We start from the raw sequence: 27,160 nt of genomic DNA on the forward strand, positions 1-27,160 counted from the left end.
AGAAAGAATTTAATTAGTTATCACTCAAATATAAAAATAACATATTATTTTGAACAATAGCATCATTGTCTAAATCCAATGATATTAATCCAAACAGCCGTAGAGCAAGTTCTGTTTCTTAAAGTAATTATAATAACAATTTTATTTATATTATAACATTAAGTTGTGTCACCAATGTCAATATTATAATACAACAATTTTTAAATCATGATTGGAGGATTTTCCAGATGACTTATGAACTGTTAAACAATTTTTACTACTTTTCAATAATTAGTAAAAGTTGTAGAATATAAGTTAGCAAACTAGAAAAAATACCACTTGGCTAAACACATCCTTTTTTATGTACTTTCAGAAGTTTACTGGTTATCAGCTCCTGCCTAAATCTCTTTTCAAGCCTGATTCATAGATTATAAAATCCTTAACATTTTCTGGTGCTAATGAACGTATTGGTAGTGAGTGGGAATATCGATTTATTAATGGACTTCCCTAGTAAAAATCAAGTCTCCATCATGATTCGGCATAAATATAATTTTAAAATGCTTGGTAAGCCTTCTCTCATTTTGTCATTGTTTTCGGTCTAGAAATCCTCATGTTTGATTAAATTACAAGTGAACTCATACCTTCGGTTACTTTCCATACAATATAGCTGATGTAGTTTGAGAGGCGAAATTTTCAAATAGATTATTCTTGATGTCTCTTTAGTGGTTAAGCGGTTCTGATGGTTTGGGTAACCTGATAAATATTTGTACTCTAATGAATGACTTCTGTACTCTCACAATAGACTTAACATGAGTAATATTAGTACTGCCCCAACAAGACAATAGCTTAATTTTGAGTATATAAATGCATGATAGATTTGAGTTAACACTTTATTTGAACAAAGATATCTCAAAAACATAAAAAAAAGGATTTTAAATATTTTATACGATTTTTCCAGAGTAAATTTTCATCCGCATTCAAACCAAGATATTTAACACTGCTAGTTTGTGTTACTTGCCTGTAATTGCAATGATCATTATTACAGTTTATCTTATGATACTTTAGGGGTTGCATGAAAGTAAATGTTTCAGACAGTGAACAATTTAAATACATTGATTTCTGTGCAATTAGTTCTAATTTATTTCTTATAAACCATAGTCTAATATAATTAAGGCCTTGCTGCATTTCATTCTTCAGTTGAAGTGTAGTGGCTGCTCCATATGAAAGACCAGTATCATCTGCAAATCCATTTAGTTATCCATTAAAAAGGCCTCGATATAGATCATTAATAATTATTAAAAACTATATCGGCCCCAAAACTGAGCCCTGAGGTACACCAATCTCTATAGATCTTAATTTATTATTGAAATGACCAACTGAAAGAAACTATGCTGTCTATTAGTAAGGTACGACCTAAACCATTGAACAGGAGTTCCACGCACTCCAGTCTATTCCATTCTTTATATTAGTAATTCACGATTTACTGTGTCAAATGCCTTTTTTATATCCAGAAACTAGCCAGCTGCATTATTAGATAGTAAATTATTTTAATTTAAATACATTTGGGAAACAAAATATTGTAGTGCCATTTCAGTATTACAATCCTCCCTAACTAAACTGGGAAGGAGAGAACAATTTTGTACTACCAAAATATCCAATGAGTCTAGACTTGATAATGTTTTCTAAAAGCTTTGAAGAAAGTGACGACACTGATACAGGCCTATAGTTTTCAATTGAACTAGTGAGGCCTTTTTTGAAAATAGGGAATACTTATGCAATTTTTAACTTTTGTGAAAATACACCGTCACTTAAGCTTTTATTAAAAGCGTATAATAAAACAGAAGTAATTTCCAAAGTCACATTCTATACTAATATGTTTGTAACCGAATCCTGGGCCAGGAGCCTTATATTAGTAAGCAAAGCAATCAAAGTTATTACTTCCCGCTCTGACACTGGCAACCAAATAGTGAATTACCAGGAGATGCTATTAAAAAAGTATTACTGTAAATATTAATTTCATTTGCATTAAGATCTACATTGGATGCAATCTGAGCAGGTACATTTGGAAAAAAAGGTTCTTGAATTCTTCAGCGACAATCAATAGGTCATCCACGATCACGTTACCGAACTTAAACTTATTATGGTGTTTCGCCCCACCAGTTAATTCGTTTATTACTTCCCACTGTTTTTTAGATTTTTAAAATGGTTACTAAACAAGTTGTCATAATAGCGAGTTTTTGCTTGTTTTATCCAATTATTTGTATATATGTTTAACTGTAAATATGTTTGTTCCTAGTATCTCAGGGATTACGTCTAACTTTCTTAAGAAGTTTATCCCTATTTGCCAACACTAGACATAAGCCTTCAGTCATTAATGGCCTTAGCTTTTTACTATTATTGATCTTGTATTTCATTGAGGAATTTAAAATTAGATTTATTTATCCTGCAAATTAAAATTCTAATAAATTATCCATTCACATCCAAAGCAGAATAGACTTCGCTCCAAGATTCACATAATAGTGTTTGTTTTAAAACAGTGTAATCAATTTTATGATTTGATTTGAAAAAAAGATTAACAAGGGAAGGTTTGTTTAAACGCACAGACAAACAGACAGTTCTATGTCAGTGAATAATTATTCTATAACAGCTGATACAGCAGGAATAGATTTATGGCCCTAATTTAAAAGTGATCAATGCAAGTAGTACTGTTTTCTGTGACACGGGTGTCGATATCAATACGATTTTTGAATTTAAAACTACTTGTGATCTTTAAATACTTATCCACTTGTAAATTATCCAGTTTTATGTTTACATTAAAATCTCCAATACATAATATATATTCGTGTTATCGATTTTGTTCAGACATGTGGAAAACTATTCAAAGGGTAGGCCAAGCCATCTATACAATAACACACATACTGAACAATAACTGATAATGAAAAATTTCCCACTCAAAGGAAATTAACCCCCCAGAACATCAACTAAGTGTATTTCACACTCCCATCATTCATATATAATGGTATCTTTATTCTTTATAATATAGAGCTATTAGACCTCCACCTCTTACATTGCTACCAGCTGTCACTATCAAATATCCCTCCAACGAGTACAATTCAGCATCCCTAGATTCCATTATCCAAGCTTCAGATAGTACTATAATATCAGGCTTAACAGGCATTTAAGAAAGAAAAACAATAAATGAAATAATGCATATATTTTATTTACACTTCTGATATCCTGGTGCAATATAAGAAAATCATTGCTGTTACTAAATTGTAAGTTATATGATTCTACATTATAAAAATACTCTGCTTTTGTCAATGCAATATTAGAAATTATTGTATCGTTGTTCATATATTAGGAAAAGTAAAATAAATAAATTTAATTTAAAATCTAATATTAAGACTATTATTATCCAATTGTAAATTTAAATTGCATCAATGATTAATAAACCATCAAATTCAATTTTAAACGCTGTTATAAAAAGTATCTTATTGCTGTGAATATGTGCACATAAGTTAATCGAATCTGGTTAGCTCCCTTGACATTTTGAATGGAATTGTTACTGTAGTTATAGAAAAGCAAATGCTAACATACTCTTCCCCTTATAATAGAAGCATATGCCCTTATACATATTTCTTGATAATTAAAAACATCAAAATCAATTCAGCACCAGATATTAATCTAAGTTGGATTCCAAAACCAATATATGTAATCATTTTCTTTGTTGGTGGAACAGCATAATTCAATTGTGGAACCATATAAATAAATTAGGGCGGGAGTGAATTTAAACGACCGAAACAGATTAAGATTGTCCGCAGAGACGTTTTAGTTGTACGATTACGATATACTTTCGTCATATGGATAAATATGTAACTATAATGCTTTAAATATCTTAAAGTATTGGTTGTAGACGATTATTGACCCAAGGAAATCTTGAAAACGAACATATGTATATATTTTATACATCAAGTAAATAAATTAGACCGTAAGTGGATTCAATCAGACGGACCTGACTCTTTGTGACCGCAGTAATGTTTAAATAGTACGGAACAAAGAGGAAAACTATAAATGTCACTTTAAAAATTTTTGATCGAAAGTAAATTGAAAGAGCCCAAAAAAGACGCTGTATAACCGAAGTTGGTTTCCGTTGGTATATATTATCTATGTATAGGAAGTGTGCTGAATTATGTATCAACGAAAGAATGACTTTCCTCTACGACATCAGGGCTGGTGATCAAGTTGTAAAAATTTCCATAAGAAATGCAATGCAGCAAATACATTTTATTTATTAAAAGAGCCTGCAATAAAGTAAACTACATTATTTCTGGGCTTAACAATAGATGCTGACCTTTCTTAGACTACTCATGGTGACGTACTATGTAAGAAAGTTAGCTCTGGAGTCTATTTATTTCGTAGAATGAAGTGTTAAGAGGGCTGATGGTAGCTAAGACAGCGTATCAAATCTTGCTGGAATCCATCAGATGTGGCCTGATTGTGTGGACAGGTACCTCTGAGCACAACCTCAAATGAATACTTGTCTAGAAAAAAGCCAAAAGAGCAATTGCCAATTTCATCCCGATGGAAAGCTGTAGAGAGGCTTACAAAACTCTCACAATCTTGACAGTCGCGGCTCTGTATATTCATGCAGTGGTTGTTCATATTGATCAACTGGAATTGCGAAGAGGTAAGGACACCCATGCCTACAACACCCGAAGAGCTGCTGACTATCAACTTCCTCCTCATCATACTACTAAATACACGAAAAGTATCTTATTGAGGACGGAAATTCTACAATTCTTTATCAGAGAACCTCAAACGCCTACAAGGAAAAGCGCTTCAAAGACAATTGTACAACTGGTTGTTGAACTACCAGTCTACACGATTCAAGAGTTAAACTATTCGCTCTGACATTGTAAATCAAGAATTAAATCTATTTTATTGTAAACCAGACACCATTACATTTCTTGAAGATTTTTTGAATACAGATTGTCTGATTTCTGATAATTTTGTGCATACCATATAGTATGCATAATTTCATATTATCATTACATGTATAATATTAAGTGGTAAAGTGGAGAGTTTTTTAATGGTATTTATAGTCTTCAAAAAGAGCTTAGTGTCAATACACTGAAGTTTATCTCTTACTGAGTCGTATCTTTTATAGTTGCACTTTTTTGGCTGTAGACTAAGGATCAATCGATTTAGGATTAGTCGATTTAAACAATAAAAAAGTAACCATTCTAACCCACTAAAATATATATTTGCTTCATACAAGATTCAACGGGGAAAATTAGGAACGAGTATGCGTAACTGCTTCTTCAAAGACGTTTCATCCACCCCCGTTCTTCATTCCTTTTAAAGTATTCTTATTTTTAGTTGCTTGTCTGTGTGCAACCTGTTTTTTTGTATTGTTTGGCTTGTTATTTACTTAATTTTTATATTTGAATAGATTGTAAATAAAAGGATATGCCATAAGTCTTTCCTGTTGCACACCTATTATAATGCGTTACTAATATAGCTAACATAATTTTACGTATACGAATTATTATAATGAAACTATATGTTTTAATTTTAGTTGGGTGTGGTAGTCTTGTCCGATTCTCTTTGGTAATGGTGGGGGAAGTGGTCCGTCGTTTTTGTTCTATTCTACGACGACATCCGCGTTTGCCATTTTCTCTTGCGCTCGGGTCGTTGACGTGTAAACATGTTTTGTCCTTTTCTTACGGGATTAATGATTTTCTGAAAATCGTGTTGTACGTTTATAGTTTGAAACTTGATCATTTAATTATTTAATTGGTCGTCTTTTCCAGAACATATTTTACCGGATTATAATATCTTGAATGTGAAATTATATGATTATTGTAGTCGCATTAAATTGAAGACGGCTTTTGCTCTCAGCTTAGGTTTGACGTTTATTATCGAATATATTAGTTTTCCTGCTTTATATTGATAATTTTTGCGATGTACATACTTTCACATTTAATATTTTACCTATTGACCCAGTCCTAGTTGTGTTGACGTGTCTCGCCCTTTACCAGTCGGGATTTGATCGCCATATTGGAGACCAAATTACAATTTCGTAATTGGTCGAATAAAACAAAATTATATACTTCAAATACAATGGTAAGTTTTATATTCAGTGAAAACGAAGAAACTTATTTAAATGTAATGTCAACACTAAGTTGATGATTTTAGCCGTAAGTTTGGCCACATATAATGTGGTAGAGGTATTCCATTTATTTTTTATTGAACCTTGTAACGCTGAGACTCTGAACTAGAATAAAAGTGGCATGCTTGAATTTGAAGAATTACGAGAATCTTATTACTGAGATGTACAGCATTGAGCGATATGATTTAATAAGCAGCCCAAAATAATAATAAGTCCAAATCCCCCATTTAGTTTGTGCCCAGATCATAAAGAGTGGCATTAAGTTTAATTTAGTTTTATAGGGTGAGAATTAATACTGCATGAAAACCAAACTGGCAATACGGAAAAGTATGCTGAGGTTGCCCTAGTAATAGAACTTGTTTTGTAAAGACCTTCAGGTTACTTGGGCACACCCTATGTGTTATGGGGTATTCTTACCGCAGTAATTTTATAATGAGGTAAACCTATCTACTTCAGAATTAAATGTATTTGAGGGGGCTGTTTAAACTTATTGCAGATTTTTAAATTCTATTTTATTTATTGCCGATGGTAATGATAATGAGATAAACCTATTCCTTGTAAGCTAGGGACCTACTATTATATTGAAACAAGCATTGTTGGATAAGTGCTATTTAATTGTATTATTAAATGTGGGAGGATAATTGGTCATAACATATATTTTTAAATTCGGAATATCCACAAATTATGAATTTGGTTATGTACATATATTTTTAAATTCGGAATATGCACAGATTATGAATTCGGTTATGTAATTTTGAAGATCATGACCAAATTGGCCCATTTGTTATTAATTGAAAATAAACCTTTTTTGAAAGAGATAATACAGAGAGCTTATTAAAAAAATGTGACCTATATCCTATTAACTTATAAGACATCTGATTTCAGCACCTTTGTGTATTATGGTCTTCCCAGAGGGGAATAGGCCTATGACAGGATCTCTTAGAATTTTGTGGATGTGTTCAGTATTATAATCCCATTAGTACTTGCTCATTAAATTGTACCATATTTAATTTAAGGATTTGTTATATATTGTGCGTAGTTTGAGTGATTTAATTTTTTAGACTTTATTACCTTTGTTTACTGTTATTGACCTTCCCAGTTAGGTAGGCAATGGTTTTTATTTGTGGACTAGAGGTATTAACGGCCGAGTTGTTAATCATAAACAATGTGGTTGATGTTTTTTGAAATGTGGTTTTAGTGAATGGAAATCACAAATAGGCCTAGCTGTGCTATGAAGTATTGGAAATGTAAATGTCACGTTGTTATATATTTTGGGGGGACTTAAATAAGTGGCCTACACTCGTTATTTGGTTGTTTTTATTGAACATTTCGTATATTATCTAACTTCGATGTGTAAAAATCGTACATAATAAGTTTTAATAAATTACCTCATTGGCCTACATTACAATTTTAAAACCATAAATTTAACACTAACATTACAAAACCAACTATGACCTAGACTTAGATATCAAAGAAACCTTACAATATTTATAACTTGCTCAGCTTGATATCGATGAGTAACTACTTCTGTGAAATGGAGGAAAGAATTCTCCCATGGGTTACCAGGAGCCAAACCCACATGTTGAAGCCAGCTAACCAAATCTCATCACTTGTGAGAAATAGGCCTAGCCTATCTCACATATTTCCCTCATATTTATTGCCATTTTCAAAGTCTCATAATATTAGTTACTTCTTGCTGTTTATTGTTTACATTAAAATTACTATAACTAATAAGTTGAAATCATATGCTAGGTTGAATAAATTGTAATATCGAATTGTTATTTTAAATGAAAACATCGAACCATTCGATAAAAACGACCGAATAATGTGTAGTGCTTATTAAAGTCAACCCTATATTTTAAGTGTTCTGTGCTTCGTGTTATCTATTAACATGTACCCAATAACTCAAAAACATTTGAGAAAAAAAAACATTTGTTGCAAATTTATTTGTAACAAAATGTTTAAGAATTGTTATATGCCTTCCAAAATACTGTTTTCATTTTGTCTAGGTCCGTAATAGGCTTACTTTGGCAATCATCCTGCCACTATTTTTGGAACAGTTTTTTTACCAGGGAATTAAAAAAGTGCATTCTTTAAGAGAAAAGAATTTGACTTCCTTTCAAAATCACGTGTCATTATGACGGATCGGTTCTTGTTTTCTGCCTCCTAAAAGGAAATGATGTCGGTGAGAAGTAGGCTACTCTGTCTCTATCTACTATTTATTATTGTATTAAGTTTTATCTAACGTTTATAAGTTACATACGTATTGAAAGAATTAAAGTTAATGTCAACATTTATGAACGCTCAAAAACGATTTTAGCTTGAATTTAGGTACTATCTTAACCCTTTGAACCCCAGACCAAAATATTGATGGTGGGAAAAACGTACCAAAACCATTTGACCTAAGAACTGCAGAGAATCCCTGGAACAGAAACAGCTGTATTGCATACTGTTCGTAAAAAAATTAATATTTTTGCTATTTTTTATGCTATTGTCTTGTATTACACACCAAAATGTCCAGAATGAAATTGTGTACACAGAAAAAGTTTAGTCTGAAGTATAAAAAATTGTTTAACAACATTAAAATAACTTTAAAATATATGTTTATAGATTTTTAGGTAATAAAATTGATTTTCATATTTTTTAATTCAAAAATAAGAAAAATTTTTACCATGAGCACCCACATTTTATTTTTCTCAATTTAGTTTTATGTATGTACAAAAACAATTATATTGATATCTCTAAAGATAAAGATTTTGCAACTATGATCTCACTGAGGCCGGTTGGTCATTGTCCGGAGTAGGTCTAGCGGCGGCGTTACCGCGAGAAGTAGATAGCTGACTAAATGGCATTTCTTCGTCATCTGAGTCCGAGATAGTTGGCCTATAGGTAGGATCAATATCAGTGTCATCACTGTAAATTGACGAGATGTCAGACCAATCCTCATCTGATAGGTCAACATCCAGGTGTCTGTCCAATTCACTCGGGTGATTTACAATGTTGTCACTCATTGTTCACAGAACTGATTATTACTATAAGATTAAAACTATAGAAAAAGTAACTAAAAACAGTCCTCAATTACAACATTTAACTCAATTCATACGCACAAAGACAATATACGTAACATTAGACCGCTTTGTAAACAAATACAGCTGTAGCAACAAAGAGTAATATATTTTTTTTTAGCATAGATGTTATTTTAAATACACTATATTACTAACAAAAAAATTGTATTTTACTAAAATACTCATAAATATGTATTGATACTTGTAAAATAAGTATATTACGGTTTCAAATAAATATGTATTAAACGCATATACCATGGCGACGATATTACATTGTCCGGGGATTCTTGCATCTTCATTGGCGATGATACATCGTCGCCGCGGGGATCTTCGCATATTTTCTCGGTGACAATATTTTGTCGACTGGGGTTCAAAGGGTTAAGGGATATTTTTTCTTTTTAGCTAGGAGTATGGGGAAGTGTCGAACCCCCGTAGCCCGCATTGATAGCAAGGGGCATTTCCAATTGTTACATTGCCATCCTCAGATCACATACGAGATTGTCTTAACGTGATTTAATGTCAGAAAAGTTAATGATCTGGGACATGATACCAATTGTAAATCGGGAATTTACCAATTGGAATTCCTTCGGCTAACAGTGTGGGCTTCGGTGGCAACACTCTGCACTTCTGGCGAAAAAAGAAAAACATCCCTTGAGATAGTGCTCAACTCCCGTGAGTGCTCGTTAAGGTTATCTTTAACTTTGGTACTACTAGTAACATATTTATGATAACCTTATCTAAACCTACTTAAATTGCATAATTGGAAGTAGATGGGGCCCTACATCTCGCTGACCTCTTCTTTTTGGGGTTCGGAAAACAAGAACCAATAATTATAATGACATGTTATTTTTCACAGTATGTCAAATAAAGTCTGTTCTCTCTAATAATGTATTTTTTTTAGTCCCTGATAAGATAAACTGTTCCACAAATAGTAGCCTCCGGATAATACAAAAACTTCTGACAAAGTGTGAATTACCAATGGCTAGGTTGGATGTTTTCAGCTTAACATAAATTTATTTGCAAATTTAATTTATTGTACTAAAGCAATGTATAAACTTCAAAAGATGCCTGTATATATACACACATACACGCTCTAGACAACTAGCGTAATTCTGTAAAAAGAGAAAGTGGGTTTTATAACAGTCTTTTAATGTATAGTAAAAATTAGATAGTAATTAACTTTGCCTTTTCAAAACCTTCACGATGAAGTGTACCCCATTGGGTACACGTAATCTTTCACAACTACCGTTGGGTACACACAACTGGCTTTCGTAAAGCGTATTGTGTGCTCGATAGGGTACTCGTTGCTATGCAATTCCTTACTGTGTTTTTATTGTTTGCCTGTTTTTGTAGTTTCTAAATTTGGTCCTGTGCTTAAATAAATAACTTGGAGAATTGTGTACCCTACCGGTCACATAATTGTTTAATTTTTAAGGTCTATATTTTGTAGAGACCTCTTTAGGTACAAGGAAAAACATGAAAAAAAACCTTTTTTTTGCCGAAATTGCAATAAAAGCCTACATACAATTCTCTTTATACCTTAACGTTTAACGTAAAATAAACGAATATGTTTTTTGGCCATTATTATTGAATACATCGACTAGCAAATACAAATGTCCCAAAATAAGCCGTTGTTGTGTACGTGTTAACTTATATCTGTATTACAATACTGACAAAGCACTGCATACTTAGCTGAAATGTACAGTTAAACTATATTTTTACTAAAACTAAATTGTATTATCTGGGTATTTTCCTACTCTGTGCCCAAGCATAACATGTTGAAATTAGAATTGTTTCTATCAAAATTACTCTTTGCTTTCAAGATTATGAATATAAGCAAATCAAAAATTGGTGGTTTAATTAAATAAACATGGTTGTTCTGTCATTGGGCAATGTTTACATATTTAACAGGCTCTTTCAATTAATATTATTTTGTCCTGTAGTGCAACTTTTTCGCAAGTTTACGGATCAGTGGGATTTAGCCTATAAGGTTTTTGAAATAAGAATGGGCCTATATGTTAACCAGTGTCGCTAAGAATGTCCGTATTAAATTTCATAAAAATCGGTTGCATAGTGTATGCATGAAAGTGTAACAAATAAACACTTTAATGTTTATGGTATTAGTTAGGATTAATGTTTATTGCCCATAATGTATTCAAATTATTACAGTCCATTCCAGTTAGACAGAAACCATTTTAAACATGTTTCATTCTAATTTCATTACTTACTTTATAAAGTATGCAAATAGATGTTTTGAATTTTGAAATTTTATATAAAAAACCAATTTATTGGAAAATAAGGTATGCATTATTTTTCAGTTCAATAATATACTTGTCATATTTTATTTTATTATAATTTTCTAAATTAAAGTATACTATCTTTTGTAGGTTAAAAGTAAAATTTTGTATTGTTAGAATTTATTTTACTTTTATTTTGTGAATATTTCAAAACAAAATGAAATAGACAACTAAACATTATGTATTCTTCAAAACTTCACCTTTAATTTATGTATTTACATGACTGTTACTCTTTATGTTACTTTTTGTCACAAACAACTTTTTAAGAATTTTGGGGAATGTGCTTGCATTCTCTCTCAAATCTGCCTGCCACCAAGCAGTTTTTAACATTGCCAGTCGGAGGATTAAGGCTTAAAAGAGGATAGGCCTCTTCTTTTTAAATAAACTAGTGAAACATGCACTTGTTACACACATCAATAAATACTGCAAATATGGTTCACTTCAGATATTACCTGGTGAAATGGATTATGAGATATCATTTTAGAATGTCTCTTTCTTCTTGGTCTTCTCTTCCTTTTTGGACATAATGTGTCTACAGTGACTGTTGCAAGCTTCTTCAACATCTCATTTGTCCAGTCGTTTTGTCCAAGAATATATTTCAAGGGTTGTATGTTGTGCTGGTTGAAGTTCCATGTGATGAAGTCCTGGTTCAAACACATGCTGGTGAAGTTGTAACATTAATCTCTGCTTAGTGGTCTGATATTTCCTTTAGTGTAGCCTGTACTATTAAGTACTATTAAGCCATGTAGGTTTGCAACATACAGTCAATTTAAAACCTGAAACATACAATTACAATAGGAGGAACTGGGAATTGTGTTTGATTGGTTCCTCAAATTGTTGAATTTACAGCCTTAAGTTGGTATCTGTATATAGTGCAGTTGGTTAGGCTGACCCTTAATTAAATGTCTGGCACTTTACAATGACTGATGTTATGTATTTTTTTAAAGACAAATTTGAACATTTTTCTATTTTTAATCGCCATCTAACTAAAAATAATTAACTTTAAACTTTATACTAAAGTATTAGCCCCTTAATGCAGTAGTTTTCACATGTGTGTTTATTTAGCCAGCCATGGGAGTTTGTCGACCATCACTGACAGCGAGTCAACTACATGCACAGTTAATTGCTATTGTATTACAATTTTAAAAATGTAGTGAAAAAAATTGTACCTGAGCTGTTCATAACAGCAGGAAACACTGTGCTCTAAAATGTTGAAACGATCAACTAATACATTCAACAACATATATTAATGACAAAAAGATAATGACTTGTCCTCTATCTAATGATACAAATATTTAATTTCCTGAAATATTTCTCGCTGGCATCAATAGATTGCATAGGAATACTATATGTACTAAAACATGGTGTCCACATAAAACCATTGCAGCTTGCGGTGAGTTTGCCATGTTAGTGAAGCCATGCTTAAAGGTAATGGAGGTAAAGAACCAAAACATGTGAATGTGATTGCCCATCAGATTTCAAGTTAACCACACCACTAAATAAATACATATATTTAAGTATAGGCTGCACCCTTCTTGAGCTATTGCTGGATACAGGATGTGATTATGAGCAATTGTGTTTTGAAGACAATGACGCATCATAAGTTGGTTGAGTGTCAGTGAAGCCTACCACTTGAGGGACCAGGAATTTTCATTTCTGTCTGCATGTTATCTTCGCAACAAACTGATCTATAAACTTGAAATTTTTAATGAAGCTTCATTTTTATATAGCCAACATCAAGTTTGATGATGGTGCATGTCACTCCATGTGATTCAGCCGAGTGTTCAATTAAATATGCGTGCAACCATGTTGGTAACCATGGTTGCAACAAGAAAATCACAGATTAAAAAATTTGTAAAGAGCTGTGAGGTTGATCATAATGGCATTTTAACATGTGACAGTAGCACATTAGCCTAACTACCCAAATCTTACAGGACCAACCTAGATTGCTGAAATTCCTAAACACAAAACGCATTACAATATAATAATATTATGGTCATTTTTCATATTTAAATTTGAATGAAAAGATTATATTTAAAATTGAAAATTAAATTTTTATCACTCTCTTTACCGTAACCCAAGTTTATGAGATTTTTTAATTACCAAATATTTTTTTATTTGGGCAATTACTGGGTGGGTTGATGTCAATATTTTAGTATTAAAATCTGAAGTAGCCCATAAAAAATAAGAAAATGAAGTGCTAGAAAACATTGTCAACATTGCTGAGTGATAGAAGGTTCAGAGCACACACATTATTACTGGAATGTGGGAAGAGTGAAAGTTCTGTGCGTGATGGCTAAGAATAAAGTAAGTTATGATGGGAAAAAAAATTGTAAATTTATTCTTGAAATCTTAATCAACGTAGTACCAATTGAGATTGAAGTGCTAACGTGGTCTTCTGAGCTTGAATTAAGTTTATTTTTAAGGGATATATTTTCTCTTTGTGCCGGCAATGTGCGTAGCACAAGAGGTGTCACCAAGTTGGCACTGATTAATTGGTATTTTCTTTTGCTAAATCGTTCAGTGTTATTTGATCATGGAAAAGTTTTATATCACAAATTTCCCTGGCCATAACAGGTTTCAGCGCTATCCAGCATCGCTGGCTGAAAAAGAAAAACATCGCTCGAGATAGTAACTAAAATCAAACACGTTTCTTTTTTTTTTAAGGACTGCCTGGTTGTCATACTAAAGTATGGGTACTTTGGGATTATACCGACCACACCCAGACATGAATCGTTATTTGATATTTTTCTTCTACTGATTACTAGATTAGCGTAGAACAATATTTTGTCAATATAAAACAGGAATTATCTTATCGCAAACCCCTCCCCATCCTCAGACAGACGTCAAAGTCGAGCGGTCTAGTAGATAACGTGATTTCAGAGTCTCGCCGCCCGTTCAGCTGGTGCGTCGCTTTGTTGTACTTCCGTGTTTTACCCCTACATTTCTCCAAACACAAAAATTCAACAAAAACAAACATTACCAAACAAAAACTAAACTCTTTATTGAAAAAAACACTCAAAACTTGTTTTTAGTCTTGATCACACTCCGCCACCCAAAATGCGAGTGCCTCCGGCCATCAGCACGGGCTTCGGCAGCCGAATAGCTTTCCGAAGCCCGCGCTGATGTCAACAAAAGAAAACATCCCACGAGATAGTACCTATCAGTAAAATATCAAATTCTAGAGGGGCTGATCAGAAATATAATGGAAAGGCAATCGTTTCTATAAATTTATATTTTTGTGTTCTTCATACTCGTGTGGTCGGTATAATCCCAAAGTACCAAAGTATGAAATAAGTTTATTTTGATCCATTAATTGCTCATAATTATGAAACTTAAATATTTGAAAAATAATTAAAAAATTCAGAGGTAGTTTCTAAAAACTCAGTTTTTAAAATTATTTTATTTTTATAGCTATTAAGTGGACGTTGGAATGTTTCAGCAGGATTTCATGTCTCATACCAGTCCTCTACCTCAGGTGTGAATAAGAAAACCTTTACAAATGTGGCAATAAACTGTCACTTAAAGTTGAAATAATTATTAGGTGGTATCTGATGAATGGTGTGATATCCAGACTGGAGAGAATCGGCCCAAACAAGAAATGGCAATGCATTACTTCACCTTTGTTAGTTAGGGTGTGACGTATTTGTGCTCTTTACTCCTATGTAGTGACATCGTAAGAAATAACTTTTAGGCTGGTTAGTGACTTTTTACATCCAATGACGATGGTTCACATGTTCATTAAGCGTGTATAATTTTAAAAGGTTTGTATAGTATAGATGATTACCACAAATAGCACTTACAAAGGTTGATCCATTACAAAGATGGCAGATGTTTAAAAATTTTCTTAGTTGTAGACAGACATTTTTGGTAGCCATCATCTAAGCGCACTAGTAAATCAATCATTTGAAAAAATGTTAGCATCAATTGAATACTGCATTATGCTGGTCATAAAGAGTATATTATCAAGTTGGTTATCAACAAGGATCAATAATTTTGGTAGTTATTGATGGGTAAACCTGTTATCAGTTACACCAGAAAGTTCTTATCTTTAGGTCACCTTTTGGTCATTACAATTAGCCACATGTGCCATTCAGTATGCCAAATAACAGTTACTTCAAAAATTTGATTATTAGGCGTAATACTGATGTACCAAGTGTTATTACTTTATTAGTAATTGTTCAGAAAACATTAAGCCAGTGGGCGACTTCATGAACATCTACACTTATTTATACACAATTAATAATAAATTGTATATAAACTGTAACAGAGCTAATATGAGACAATTTTCATATATAATCTGTAGTCTATAACAAAACTTACTTTTATTTGCTACAATTGTGATTCACACACACAACAAAATTACATTACATTACATTTTATAATACAATAATTAAATTATCAGAAATGTCATTTTATGTCATTAATTATAGGAAAACGCATAAAAGCTCATATATATATATATATATATATATATATATATATATATATATATATATATAAAACAGAACCAACGCAACTGTATTGGACTGGTGGCCAAGTTCAATATAAACACAACCTTAGAAACAGGTTTTTAAAATTGTAACAATGATGTCAGTAAACAACTTAAAAACTGAAGCTTTTAATTCAATGTGAATTGAGTTGATAATTTATTTTTGTACTGTTCTCTTTTTGACACAAATTATAGCTTTTGAAATGTCAAAATTAATGGTCCTGAAGGAGTAATGAGTAACCTGTGTGGAATTGATCTCCCATGTGCAATAACTAGCATAGTTGAAACCCTGTTATTGTTGAGATACTCCAGAGAAGTTTTAAAAGTAATTAGTTTTATGAGATCAAAGTAAAGTTTTACCAGAAACAAAAGATACTTGAACCATGACACTTTTTTGTTTAATGCAAGGGATAATTATTTTACTTTATTTTAATGTGTTCAATAAATTGAAACAAATCCAGGAGGAGGTATCAACCCTAAAATATATCAGAATGCAAAGTGGAATGCGTCCATTTATTAGTACCAGACACTGCAGAACAACTACTGTCTTGTCTACAATTGAAGATGAAGCAAACTTGGAGTTGATAGATAGAATAATGGTTTGTTCTTATTGATAGATGGGTCTCGGGAATTAGTTTACTCTTGATATTCTAAGGTTTAAATTAAACATACAGGCTACGTGAACTGAATATTCTGAGCTGTTCTGTTTTTACTATATTTGAATTAATAATAACTGCACAAAATTTTATGAGTCAGATAAAGCAGCAATTTCACAACTTTATGATAATAATGGCTGTGTTTCATCGGATAAAATGCTTCTTATATTTTGCAATAATAGCTGTTGATAACATTTTAAGTTTAAAAACAGACTCTTGTCAATAAGTATATCCTTGAATTTTATGAAGAGATTTAGTAGTTTAACAGCTCAAGTACATGCAAAATAGCCTGTAAATAAGCCTAAAAATTAAATAGCTTGTTTTCTAGGCCTTTAAAAAAATCTACAGTATCAAAATAGTATTATCCAAGGTATAAATTAGAGAGCATTATTCATTAAAGGGACTTGTCTTAAAAATATGTTTTAAATTTGGAAAAAAGATATGTTCTCAAATTAATAATGTCCTTTGGTTTTGCTCTGTGAGTGGTATTTAAAAATATGAGGATGTGTTTTAAGGTTAGTAATTACTCTTAAAAAATGGGTCTAAATATTTTACTTTGATGTGATCTATTAAAATTGATACATAAGTATTTACCATTGCCTTTTATCAGCAATTACTTGTCGATCAATTACGTAGGATTGTCTATTAATAATTTTGAAAGATTTAAATTGCTAGTATACAGTTAACTCTTTTCAAACGGGTGTGGTTTTACTGTTACTTATATTTTTACAAACAGTTGACAAAAATTAAACATTATGGAAATATAATAAAACAATTTAAACATGTGAATTTAGAACCTTTTAACTTTTATCCCTCACAACTGTGGTAAGGACATGAGGAATTTTATGATATCGTATTGACTTAAAGGATCTTTTTATTTTTAACCCTTCAGCATGCTTTCACATAATAACCTCAGTCCACAATTTATTGTAGGTGATATTCCTATGCAATTTATTAGCAGCAGTTAATTATCTCACCATATAGAGGACAGATCATTCTAATCTTTTGTCATGGCTATGTTTGTTTTATACAACTGGTTTTTTTTACCAAACAGATGATTTATATTAACTGGTCACTTCAACATTATTGGAACGTAAGTTTTACTGGCGTTTGAACAGCTCAGAATTACATTGCGTTTTATTTCACAGTTTAAAACACTTATTTACATACACCAATACAAGTAAATACATGCAAGTTGTGGGTGGTGTTCTTTATTATTCAGGTGATCTTTGGTATTGTGGCAAGCAAACTAATAATTTATAAATCACAATTTCAGTGCTTGTTAAAGAATCAACAAAGGATCTAACCAAGAGGCATTATAATAAGTATTTAAACAAGGCAAGAATAAATGAAGTATCACTGTTAAAGTCAATACAAATTATTGTAAAAGTCTAAATGTTGGTTATTGTATAAAAAGTGCAAAATAGCATTCCACAAGTGCTGCAGTTGGATAGGCTTAGTTATAACAATTTAATTTTTTTATTGTATTAAGTATTCCTATCATTGTTAACCTTTATTTTTACTGTACTTTACAAATTAACCATAAAGTAATGACAAATGAGAATAACTGGGTAGCTGACTTAATGTTAATGACAGTAGGCTGGCTAACTCCTGCAGCTGACAATAAGCTGGCTCATGAAAATTCCTATGAAGAATTGTTATAAATTATTTAGTTTCAGACATCTTTGTAGACTACATGAATGACATACATATGTCTTAAGATACAAAGTCATGCAAATGTGCATGTTTCTTTTGTTCCGTATTACACTTGACTATTAGACTGATACTTCTTCCAGGAATTTGAATGAAATTTCATATCAAATAATGCTTTTGGAGATGATGAATTAAAATAGGCTGCCTCATGAAAACGGACTATTCTATCTTTATTGAGAAATAAAGATTAGTTAATTTTATAAGATTGTGAACCAGGCATTTTATTATGTAAGATCGGTTTACACATATAGAGAAGGCAGGCAAGTATTTTCTGTGAGTAAACTTCCCATGTACAGAAGTGGTTGTGTTTCCTTCCTTTTCTGCCTGTTAGGTATAAATTGTGCAGTCAATTTAAACCAACCAAGATCTGTGGAATGGTAAATATTCCAAATAGTCATGTTTTCAACACATTGCAGTCTTATTAAATCACACCCACAACATTTGCACTAATTATATGTTGCACTTTTTACACAAGATTTAGATCACTATTACATCAATAAATAAGATGTAAAAACATGATTTATTCAGGATAAACAAAATTTGCATAAATATTCTATGTACAAAACACAAGTTTTTTATAATAGTAAATGCGCAGAAGAAAATTCAAGGTATAAAAAAGTTAATACAACTTAATACGTAATATAAATTTGTAGTTTTAACAGATTTAGGGTCGACAAATGTTTTAGGCATATCATTGGTTTCAAGCATCAATGATTCATTTGTTATACTCCGTGGTTGTTTTTTTTTTTTTTTTTTGAGGTTTCTATTTTTAGTACAATCTGGATAGAATTATGAATCGGCTATAAGGATTAGATATAATACTGTACTCTTTTTTAGTTTGCTTTGAGTTGTTTTTTTACTTTGGTTTAGTCATTTGTATGATTATTCTTTATAATGGAATTGAGATTCTTTAAAATATTCTTTCATCCATCAACCCCTGGATCCTAGGTGACAATTGTGTACAATAAATGTATTCTACTAGAACATCACCTGGACCTGAGTACTAAATATCTGTATTGTGTAAAAGTTTTAAGTTAAATTAATAATATCCTTTTGTTTCAGCCTCGCATAGATCCGCAACAACTGCTCAAATGTTTGAGTGTCCTCCTCTCACCAAAAGGAGGAATTAAAAGCAAAGATGAGGTTCAAAGGCTTGCCAGGTAAGAAGAGCCAGACAAGTTACTTATTGTCTAAATAAGCCATTAATATACATTTTAAAATAATAAGGAGTCATGCACTTATGGTGGAATAGACATGACTTTACATGTACATCATAAGTGATAGAAGAATAAAAATTGTAACATTTTAATGTTCAATTATGGTGTTAAAAATGATTGCTTTTGGTTTTCAGTTATAAGATTCAATTTATAATAGAATAAAAAATGGCGTTAGCAAATAAATGTTTTATCTTGTAATTAAAAAACTACTATTTTAACCAATATAAATAGTTATATTGGTTAATTTTGGTTTTCAGTTATAAGATTCAATTTATAATAGAATAAAAAATGGCGTATAGCAAATAAATGTTTTATCTTGTAATTAAAAAACTACTATTTTAACCAATATAAATAGTTATATTGGTTAAAATAGTAGATTTACAAGTTTGTAAGAACTTTTAACATTAATCAACAATACTATAAAATCAATTTCTTTAATAAATGTTTCCATAAGCTTCAAAAAGGGTTGGCTGTATTATCCTTATATATCTCAACAAAACACACGTCCTTAGTTTTATTTTGCAGCCTGAGATAATTCATTTGTATTCAAATTATACCAACATTATAAAGGTAGTCGGGAGTTTCAACCTTACTACTGCCCACTGAAGAAGTCATTTCTGCTCTTGAGAGTAAATTGCATTTTTATACCATTAAAATATATAAGGAATAAAAAGAAATATGGAGAAGTGTTTATATTTCAATATGAAAGTCTTCAGGAAAAGATAGTTAATATTAAACAGTTCTACAAGAACACATACATCAGCACAGGAAAACATAAGTGAAGTGGATCAGTGTGTCCAAATTGGTTACAATTGTTAACGTCTGACTTGAATTTTTAAGACAAACTTTGTTGACTTACTATAGTGAAGGGCTAGAATGTCATTTCGAATTGACATCTTTGATTTAAATTGTGTTATTTATCTGTCTTATACCCTTGCAAACCGTAGGAGTGTGCTTAAGGAACCATTCATCAATTGTTAGTATTTCTGTTTACACCAAAGTGATTATGCCATCTGTTTATTAATTTTGTTGAGTGCTGTAAGATTTCTGCTGGTTAGTTAAAAAAAAAATTGCTGGGAGCTATGAGTATACCATGAATGTTGTAGGCTATTTTTGTGGACTGCGCTTTCTGTTTTTAGTTATTTGTGCTTAACACAGTGACTGTCGGATGCCTGAGGGCATGATGTTGGGGAGGCTTGTTATTTTCCACCCTCTTTCAGTCAAATCGAGCAGAAGACAGGTACCCTCTCATGTTTTTAGGTCAACAGCAGTCTATTAACAGTAAGGGAGCTCTGACAACTCTATGCTGCTCCCAGTGTAGGATAAACTGGAAGGTATAAACCAACCAGAATTTAACCTTTGTCGGGAACCCATAGAGGTTGAAATTTGATTGCAACGTAAGTGGATTACAAAGCCGGCAGTAGGACACTCATAAAATAGGTTTATGAAACCTACATATGTACATATTTTCTTGATTAGGGCAATAAGGCAAATTAGACCAATAGCACTGGAAATATAATTCATGTGAACCAGAAGTGCTCCTACATGTGCAAAATAATAGTCGTGTCACAATTTTGCTTAACCTCTAATCCTATTGACCATAAACACTGAAATAATATCTACGTGATACACTCCTATTCCATTAAAAAAAAATAGTGCTCCATCACATTACATCATAGGCGCTTTCATGAATTTGAAAATTATGTGAGAAACTGCGGTTAACTGCTAGTTGCATTGTAAAACTGTTAGCCTACCGTATCGGAGATAGGTTTTCTTTCTTTTTATGTAATTAAAAATCTAATATTATTTCTAGATTACATGAATTGTACAAAATGTGTAATAAACAAAATAAATACTCATTTAAAATTACTAATTTTATTAATACCACTAATTTTGATGTTTCTGTCCTGCTCTGTTGTTTTTTGATGCTTATAATCATAAAAACGCACAATAAACATCCTTTGTTCGAAGTTTGTTTTTGACGATTGTTAAGGAAATTGAATTTTCCTGACATTTCGCATCGTTCAGTGATACAAATAATCAGTAACACAACATTTCGAGATCTGTAATCTGATCTTTTCTTCAGGTAAATAACTAATCTAAAACGTAATTACATAGGAGGTTAAAATAAACAAATTATCCCAGAGCATTGTGACATGCATACATCAGGAATCGCAACCACCATGTTGTGTGTCAGTTTCACTAACTCTAAAACATGCACTTAATAAAAAACAAAACAACACTGATTGATAATTTGATCATATAAACTGAAATACAGAATACAGGTCACAATAGATGGATGGCAAATGTCCGGAAAAGTCCTGTTCCTTCAAAAAACATCATTATTTATAAAATATCCATTTACAAACCTTATAGGTTCTAATTCAATAAAAATATTTGACTTACTATATAGCCTTGTTTTTTTGTGTTACATTTTTTATGTTATAATTTTTTTTATCATATATTATGATTACAGTATTTTGTTAATATAAATTTGAAGTTTTTAAGTTCTCATTACTAACATTTTTAACTGGTTGATTTAATTATTTTTTACATAGTTGAGTTAACAAAACTGTCTGTTAATAATATATAATTTTATCTATTTTCTTTTTCTTTTGTTCCAAACATTACTAGGCTTTGATCCTATTTTTAAGTTAGCAATTAACATTTTAACTCTTAACACGTATTTTAAAAATTATTCTGCCATCAAAGTGTTTATTTTTCATCCAAATATTGTTAAAATACTACATAAATACATGAAAAACACCAAATTTACTTACATACGAGTAGGTGCCAGTTAAACTTTGATCTATGACTCTAATGCTAGATATTTACTCTTCTTTTGTCGAATTGGCTAGTGACTACATTAAAAACGCATAACTTTGTACATCATAATTGAACATTTCTGTTAAGCTCTCATATAAAACAAAAACAACAAATATTGTATGTGATATATTTGAATTTTGAGATATATTTCTATGGAGTGTCGATTTCGCTGAGTGTTCAGCAAAGCCTCTCTTGCCAGTTGGTGGTCAAATCTGATTTTCTGTCTGTCCATGTGCATTATAACGGTCAATCAATTTAACTGGAGGGTTGAAATTTGATGTGAAACTATGCCTACTGTGGCTATATTGGTATTGAAAATGCATCGGTCATTTGGCAGCCCCGATTTCTTTCTGTCAAGGAAGTGATAGTGGTTTCTTTTTAGAAGTATCCATGTTGCAGTGATAAAAACAGAATAAACAAATCTCTATGTGTAAAAGGAGATATCCTGACTGTCATCAATGAACTGTAAAAGTCATGAAAAAATATATTAGGTACATTGGGTTATCTCCCGCCGTAGAGACTCACTAAGGTAGGATTTTTCCCTCTAACCTCAAAGCACCGCCCTACTGTCTTCTAAAGTTTCATAAACTCTCATAGGAAATACTTTGCTGCAAGTACGTTATTAACCCACTATGAATCACATATATGTTTCAAACATCCCTGCATAAAGTGATCCAAAGGGACAAGGACGTGCTGTTAACATCATCCATTTTCGTGCTTGTGGCCACATAAGAGTGTTGAGTGAATCTTACCTTATCTTATAAGATAAGAATCTGCACATTATTCTGTTATTTGGCTGTTTGGTTTTCAAATTAATGTTAGTTAGGGACAACGATGACAAGCGAAGTGTTGTAATTCAGCTTGATTTGGAGTTTTATATTTCTTCAGTTATAGAGTGGATTTACATTTCTCTGAGGTTGACCGTATCTTATTAGGGAGTGGTAGTGATCGTGACGCAAAGCGTTAATGTGATATTGTCAAACTTGTCTAATATGTCAATGATATGGAAACCAACACCTGAGGAGGGTTGGACTAATTTGCTATTTTTTGTTTAAAAAGTTAGTAATAATCCAAATCAGGTTTTCATGAAAAGGAAAATCAGAAAAAGTTATATGCTTGGTATTAAAATTTGTAACCATGTTAATAGTTTGAAATAAATTGTACTTTTTTGTTTTGTACACTGAAGTAAGACTGAATATTTTTTTATATATTAATGTAAATTCCATATTTTTGTTTGTGAATTTTAACCGGACCCGTAAAATTGTTTATAATTTATAAATAAGGTGTAAATTCTTAATGCTAAGTTGAAGTTTGGCAAATGCTTTTTTTAATTAATATATACTTAAAAGCTAAAATATATTTATTTTTTTATGAGTTTTGTATTTATGAAGGAAATTATTTGCAATACTTCATAAAATACACAACAAATGTATGTGTGTATGTATACTGGTATATGTATATATAATGGTATAATGTACAATGGTAGCACATTCACCCCAAGTACTTTTTGTGATTCATTGTTTATTGAAATTAAATTAGGCTATTGCCACTTATACAAATTTTATATATATATATATATATATATATATATATAATATATATATATATATATATATACACACACATTCATATATATGAATGACATGATTTTCATTACTTTATAAAATGCACACAGAATGTGGAAACATTATATTTGGACACATAGTTGTAAAAAACTTATTTTTAAAGTTATAATGTAGAACATTTTAATACTATTTCTAATACTAAAATTCTTTAGAAAACCAACAAAGTAAAATATACAGCTCCATAATATTTAAAACTGGTTTGGATGTTTTAGACACTTCTGTGGTCTAAGGTTTGTCAGGTATGGAACAGGCTGTGAGCATATAGCCTGGAAGCAAAAAGGTTAAACTCTCTTGGTACTAAAACTATATTGCATTAAAAAGTACCTGAATAATCTTAATTTATGTGGAAAAAGTACTGGAATTCTTTAGCGAGTGAAATAATAAAAACACTTAAAGATATAAATTGTATGTAAATAGAAAAAACAATGTAAAATATTGCAGTAACTGAACTAACATCTGTTTTGCTATTTAACAAATAAATTAATCTGACAAAAAAATCTAAACTGGAAACAAAAATAAAATACCCGACGTTAACAATCCATTGACTAATCAAGTTTACAACCAAGCCTCCCTTTAAAAATTGTAGACCTAGTCAAAATTCTTATGTTAATAGGAAATGGCCACTGGTATTAATTAGTGTTATTCATGTTAAATTTTTAAGATCTGCTCTTTAACTCACTTCTCCTTAAACAATTCTCATATTCCTGATTTGTTCAAATTTTATTATTATTTAAGCCAATATGGGGCAAAATTCTTTACCCTTCATAATATTTTCCCTTTCAGATCTTTTCAAACAAATTTCATACTAAAGTTAAAAGTTTAAAAGTAAGCCAACTTTGACATTTTGGATTCTGATATTTATGTAATTCATTATTACTTAAGGCTTCTAGCCCAATTGCAGTATTTGATGGGTTTCAAACTATCAATAAATACGAATTTCATAATTTTCTTTTCTCCTTAGTCTGTATATTATAATGATTATGATCTTGTTCTCCATCAGCTGACAGCGGTTTTTAAAGAAGTGTCGTCCATGCCATGTTTGTTTGTTTCTTTACATGCCTTTAATAGTAAAGAGACAATTAATTAGTGTTGATAATTATTCTGACTGTTCCTTGTATCCTAATGTGAAAACAATAGTTTTTTACTATACTATTTTTAGCTGTGTATTTCCTGTTGTTATATATGTTATATTGTTATAAGTTGTTATAATAGATGAAAAAACTTTTGCTGATTACAACAGTTTGAGACACTTGTCAAATATTACCTAATGTCTCCATTTTTATTAAAAAATAAATAAATAATGCACTTGATTAATAAAATATACTAAATATATTCCGATTCGCTGATTTCAAAAATAGAAATGATTAGCTATATAAATATAATCATTTGTTTACATAAAATTCTTAACTATATAAGGTAAAATTTAATGTTTCAATAGAACCATAAAAGTATATTAATCATTAAATTGCTCTATCATATTATGGCATAAGGCAATGTATTACCTTAACTTTTCCTGTAAGCAGCTTTTTGAAATGGGCTTAATGAAATATAAAGCATTTTCCATCATTTAGGGAAGTTAACATTTTTAAGACAATGTATTGCCTTAACTTTTCCTGTAAGCAGCTTTTTGAAATGGGCTTAATGAAATATAAAGCATTTTCCATCATTTAGGGAAGTTAACATTTTTAAGACAATGTATTGCCTTAACTTTTCCTGTAAGCAGCTTTTTGAAATGGGCTTAATGAAATATAAAGCATTTTCCATTATGTAGGGAAGTTAAAATTTTTCTGTTAACCTTCAGCATATAGGTTAAAAGAGTAATTATGATTAACCCATTAGCTACTCCGTACTGCTGCAACTGTCCTCCTTGTTCAAATCCAATGAAATACAAAACAATCAGGGGCAAAACTCACCAAAAACAAATTTTATTGATTAAGGTTTTTATTTTTAGCTAATGGATTTAGACTACAATATTCTGTGGAAATTCTGGAAAGTAAAAAATATTTTATTATAAAAAACTGTTTTTATCCATGTTTCTGTTGTATTTTTGTAGAGAACTTAATTCTTTATATAAACATTTTATTTCTATAATCTATACTAATTATTTTCAATTTTTTGTAATTCCTGTAAATGTGACTTTTGAAAAAATATAAGTTCCAAACATCCAAACAACTTGCAAACCTCTAAAACATCTTATATATAGTTTTTTTCTGGTGTTAATGCATATTTATGTGTATAGTATATATGGTTTTTTTTTTAATTTTTAAATAAACTTTAATTTGAGCCCATATTAATGTTATATATTTAATAATGTGTGTAGTCATCAATCACTGTGCTGTCTCATGAGTGTTTTTGGTGCCACTTCGATCATCATGTGATTATACCATGATAAAAGTTGAATGGGTTAACAGAGTAAATTAGGAGATCAGGTTTTGAAGGTCAAATAAAATGCAGTGGAGTTATAAAATACAATACTTTTAATAGTGATAATTAATTACATGAAAGAAAGATCCTTCCTCTGGTTTGATGCCAACAAATTAAGCGTAAACGATGAAAAAACTGAGGAGATTGTCTTTAGTCTGAGCTCAAAGGTGGACAGTAAATCTGTAAAACTGCTGGGCATAAACCTGGATTCGAAGCTGAATTGGTGGGTTCACATAAACTCTCTTTGCTCTCGCTTATCGAGGGTTATTTTTCTATTGAAAAAATTAAAGTCCTGTACAAGCAAAAATCTAGTTATGAACGCTTACTTTGCTTTTTTTAATGCTCACATTACTTATGGCACTCTCTTGTGGGGCAACTCTGCTGGTGCAAAATTAGTTTTTAAGACTCAAAGAAGGGCATTACGAGTTATTGCAGGTATTGGTGAGAGAGATTCTTGTAGGCCTGTCTTTGTTGATCTAGGTATTCTTACCCTTCCATGTATATTTATTTTGCAAAGCCTAATTTTCCTTAAAGAAAATCTTAATTTATATAAATTTAGAAGTTATGTCCATAACTATAGTACTAGATCTCAGAACTTGATAGACCTCAAATACTTTAGATTAAGTAAAACCCAGAACAGCTACATGTACATTAGTGTAAAACTTTTTAACCTCCTACCACCAGATGCAGTTAC

General features: G+C 31.0%; 1 protein-coding gene across 3 annotated transcripts in view; it reads left to right on the forward strand.

The window, feature by feature from the left end:
- The first annotated feature begins 5,626 nt into the window (after window positions 1-5,626).
- LOC124364509 (serine/threonine-protein phosphatase 1 regulatory subunit 10-like) overlaps window positions 5,627-27,160 on the forward strand; it is a 70,024-nt gene continuing 48,490 nt past the window's right edge. The window contains exons 1-2 of one of the 3 annotated variants that reach the window (XM_046820050.1): window positions 5,627-6,105; window positions 19,437-19,534. In XM_046820050.1, coding sequence (XP_046676006.1) covers window positions 6,103-6,105; window positions 19,437-19,534 — 101 coding nt within the window. In that variant the 5' untranslated portion in view covers window positions 5,627-6,102. Of the gene's footprint in view, window positions 6,106-18,374; window positions 18,752-19,436; window positions 19,535-27,160 lie in introns of those variants that run through there. The other 2 variants (XM_046820052.1, XM_046820051.1) reach the window with 2 other exon arrangements.

This window comes from Homalodisca vitripennis, chromosome 6 (assembly GCF_021130785.1).
Source record: "Homalodisca vitripennis isolate AUS2020 chromosome 6, UT_GWSS_2.1, whole genome shotgun sequence".
In the NCBI taxonomy this organism is placed as follows: Eukaryota; Metazoa; Arthropoda; class Insecta; order Hemiptera; family Cicadellidae; genus Homalodisca; species Homalodisca vitripennis.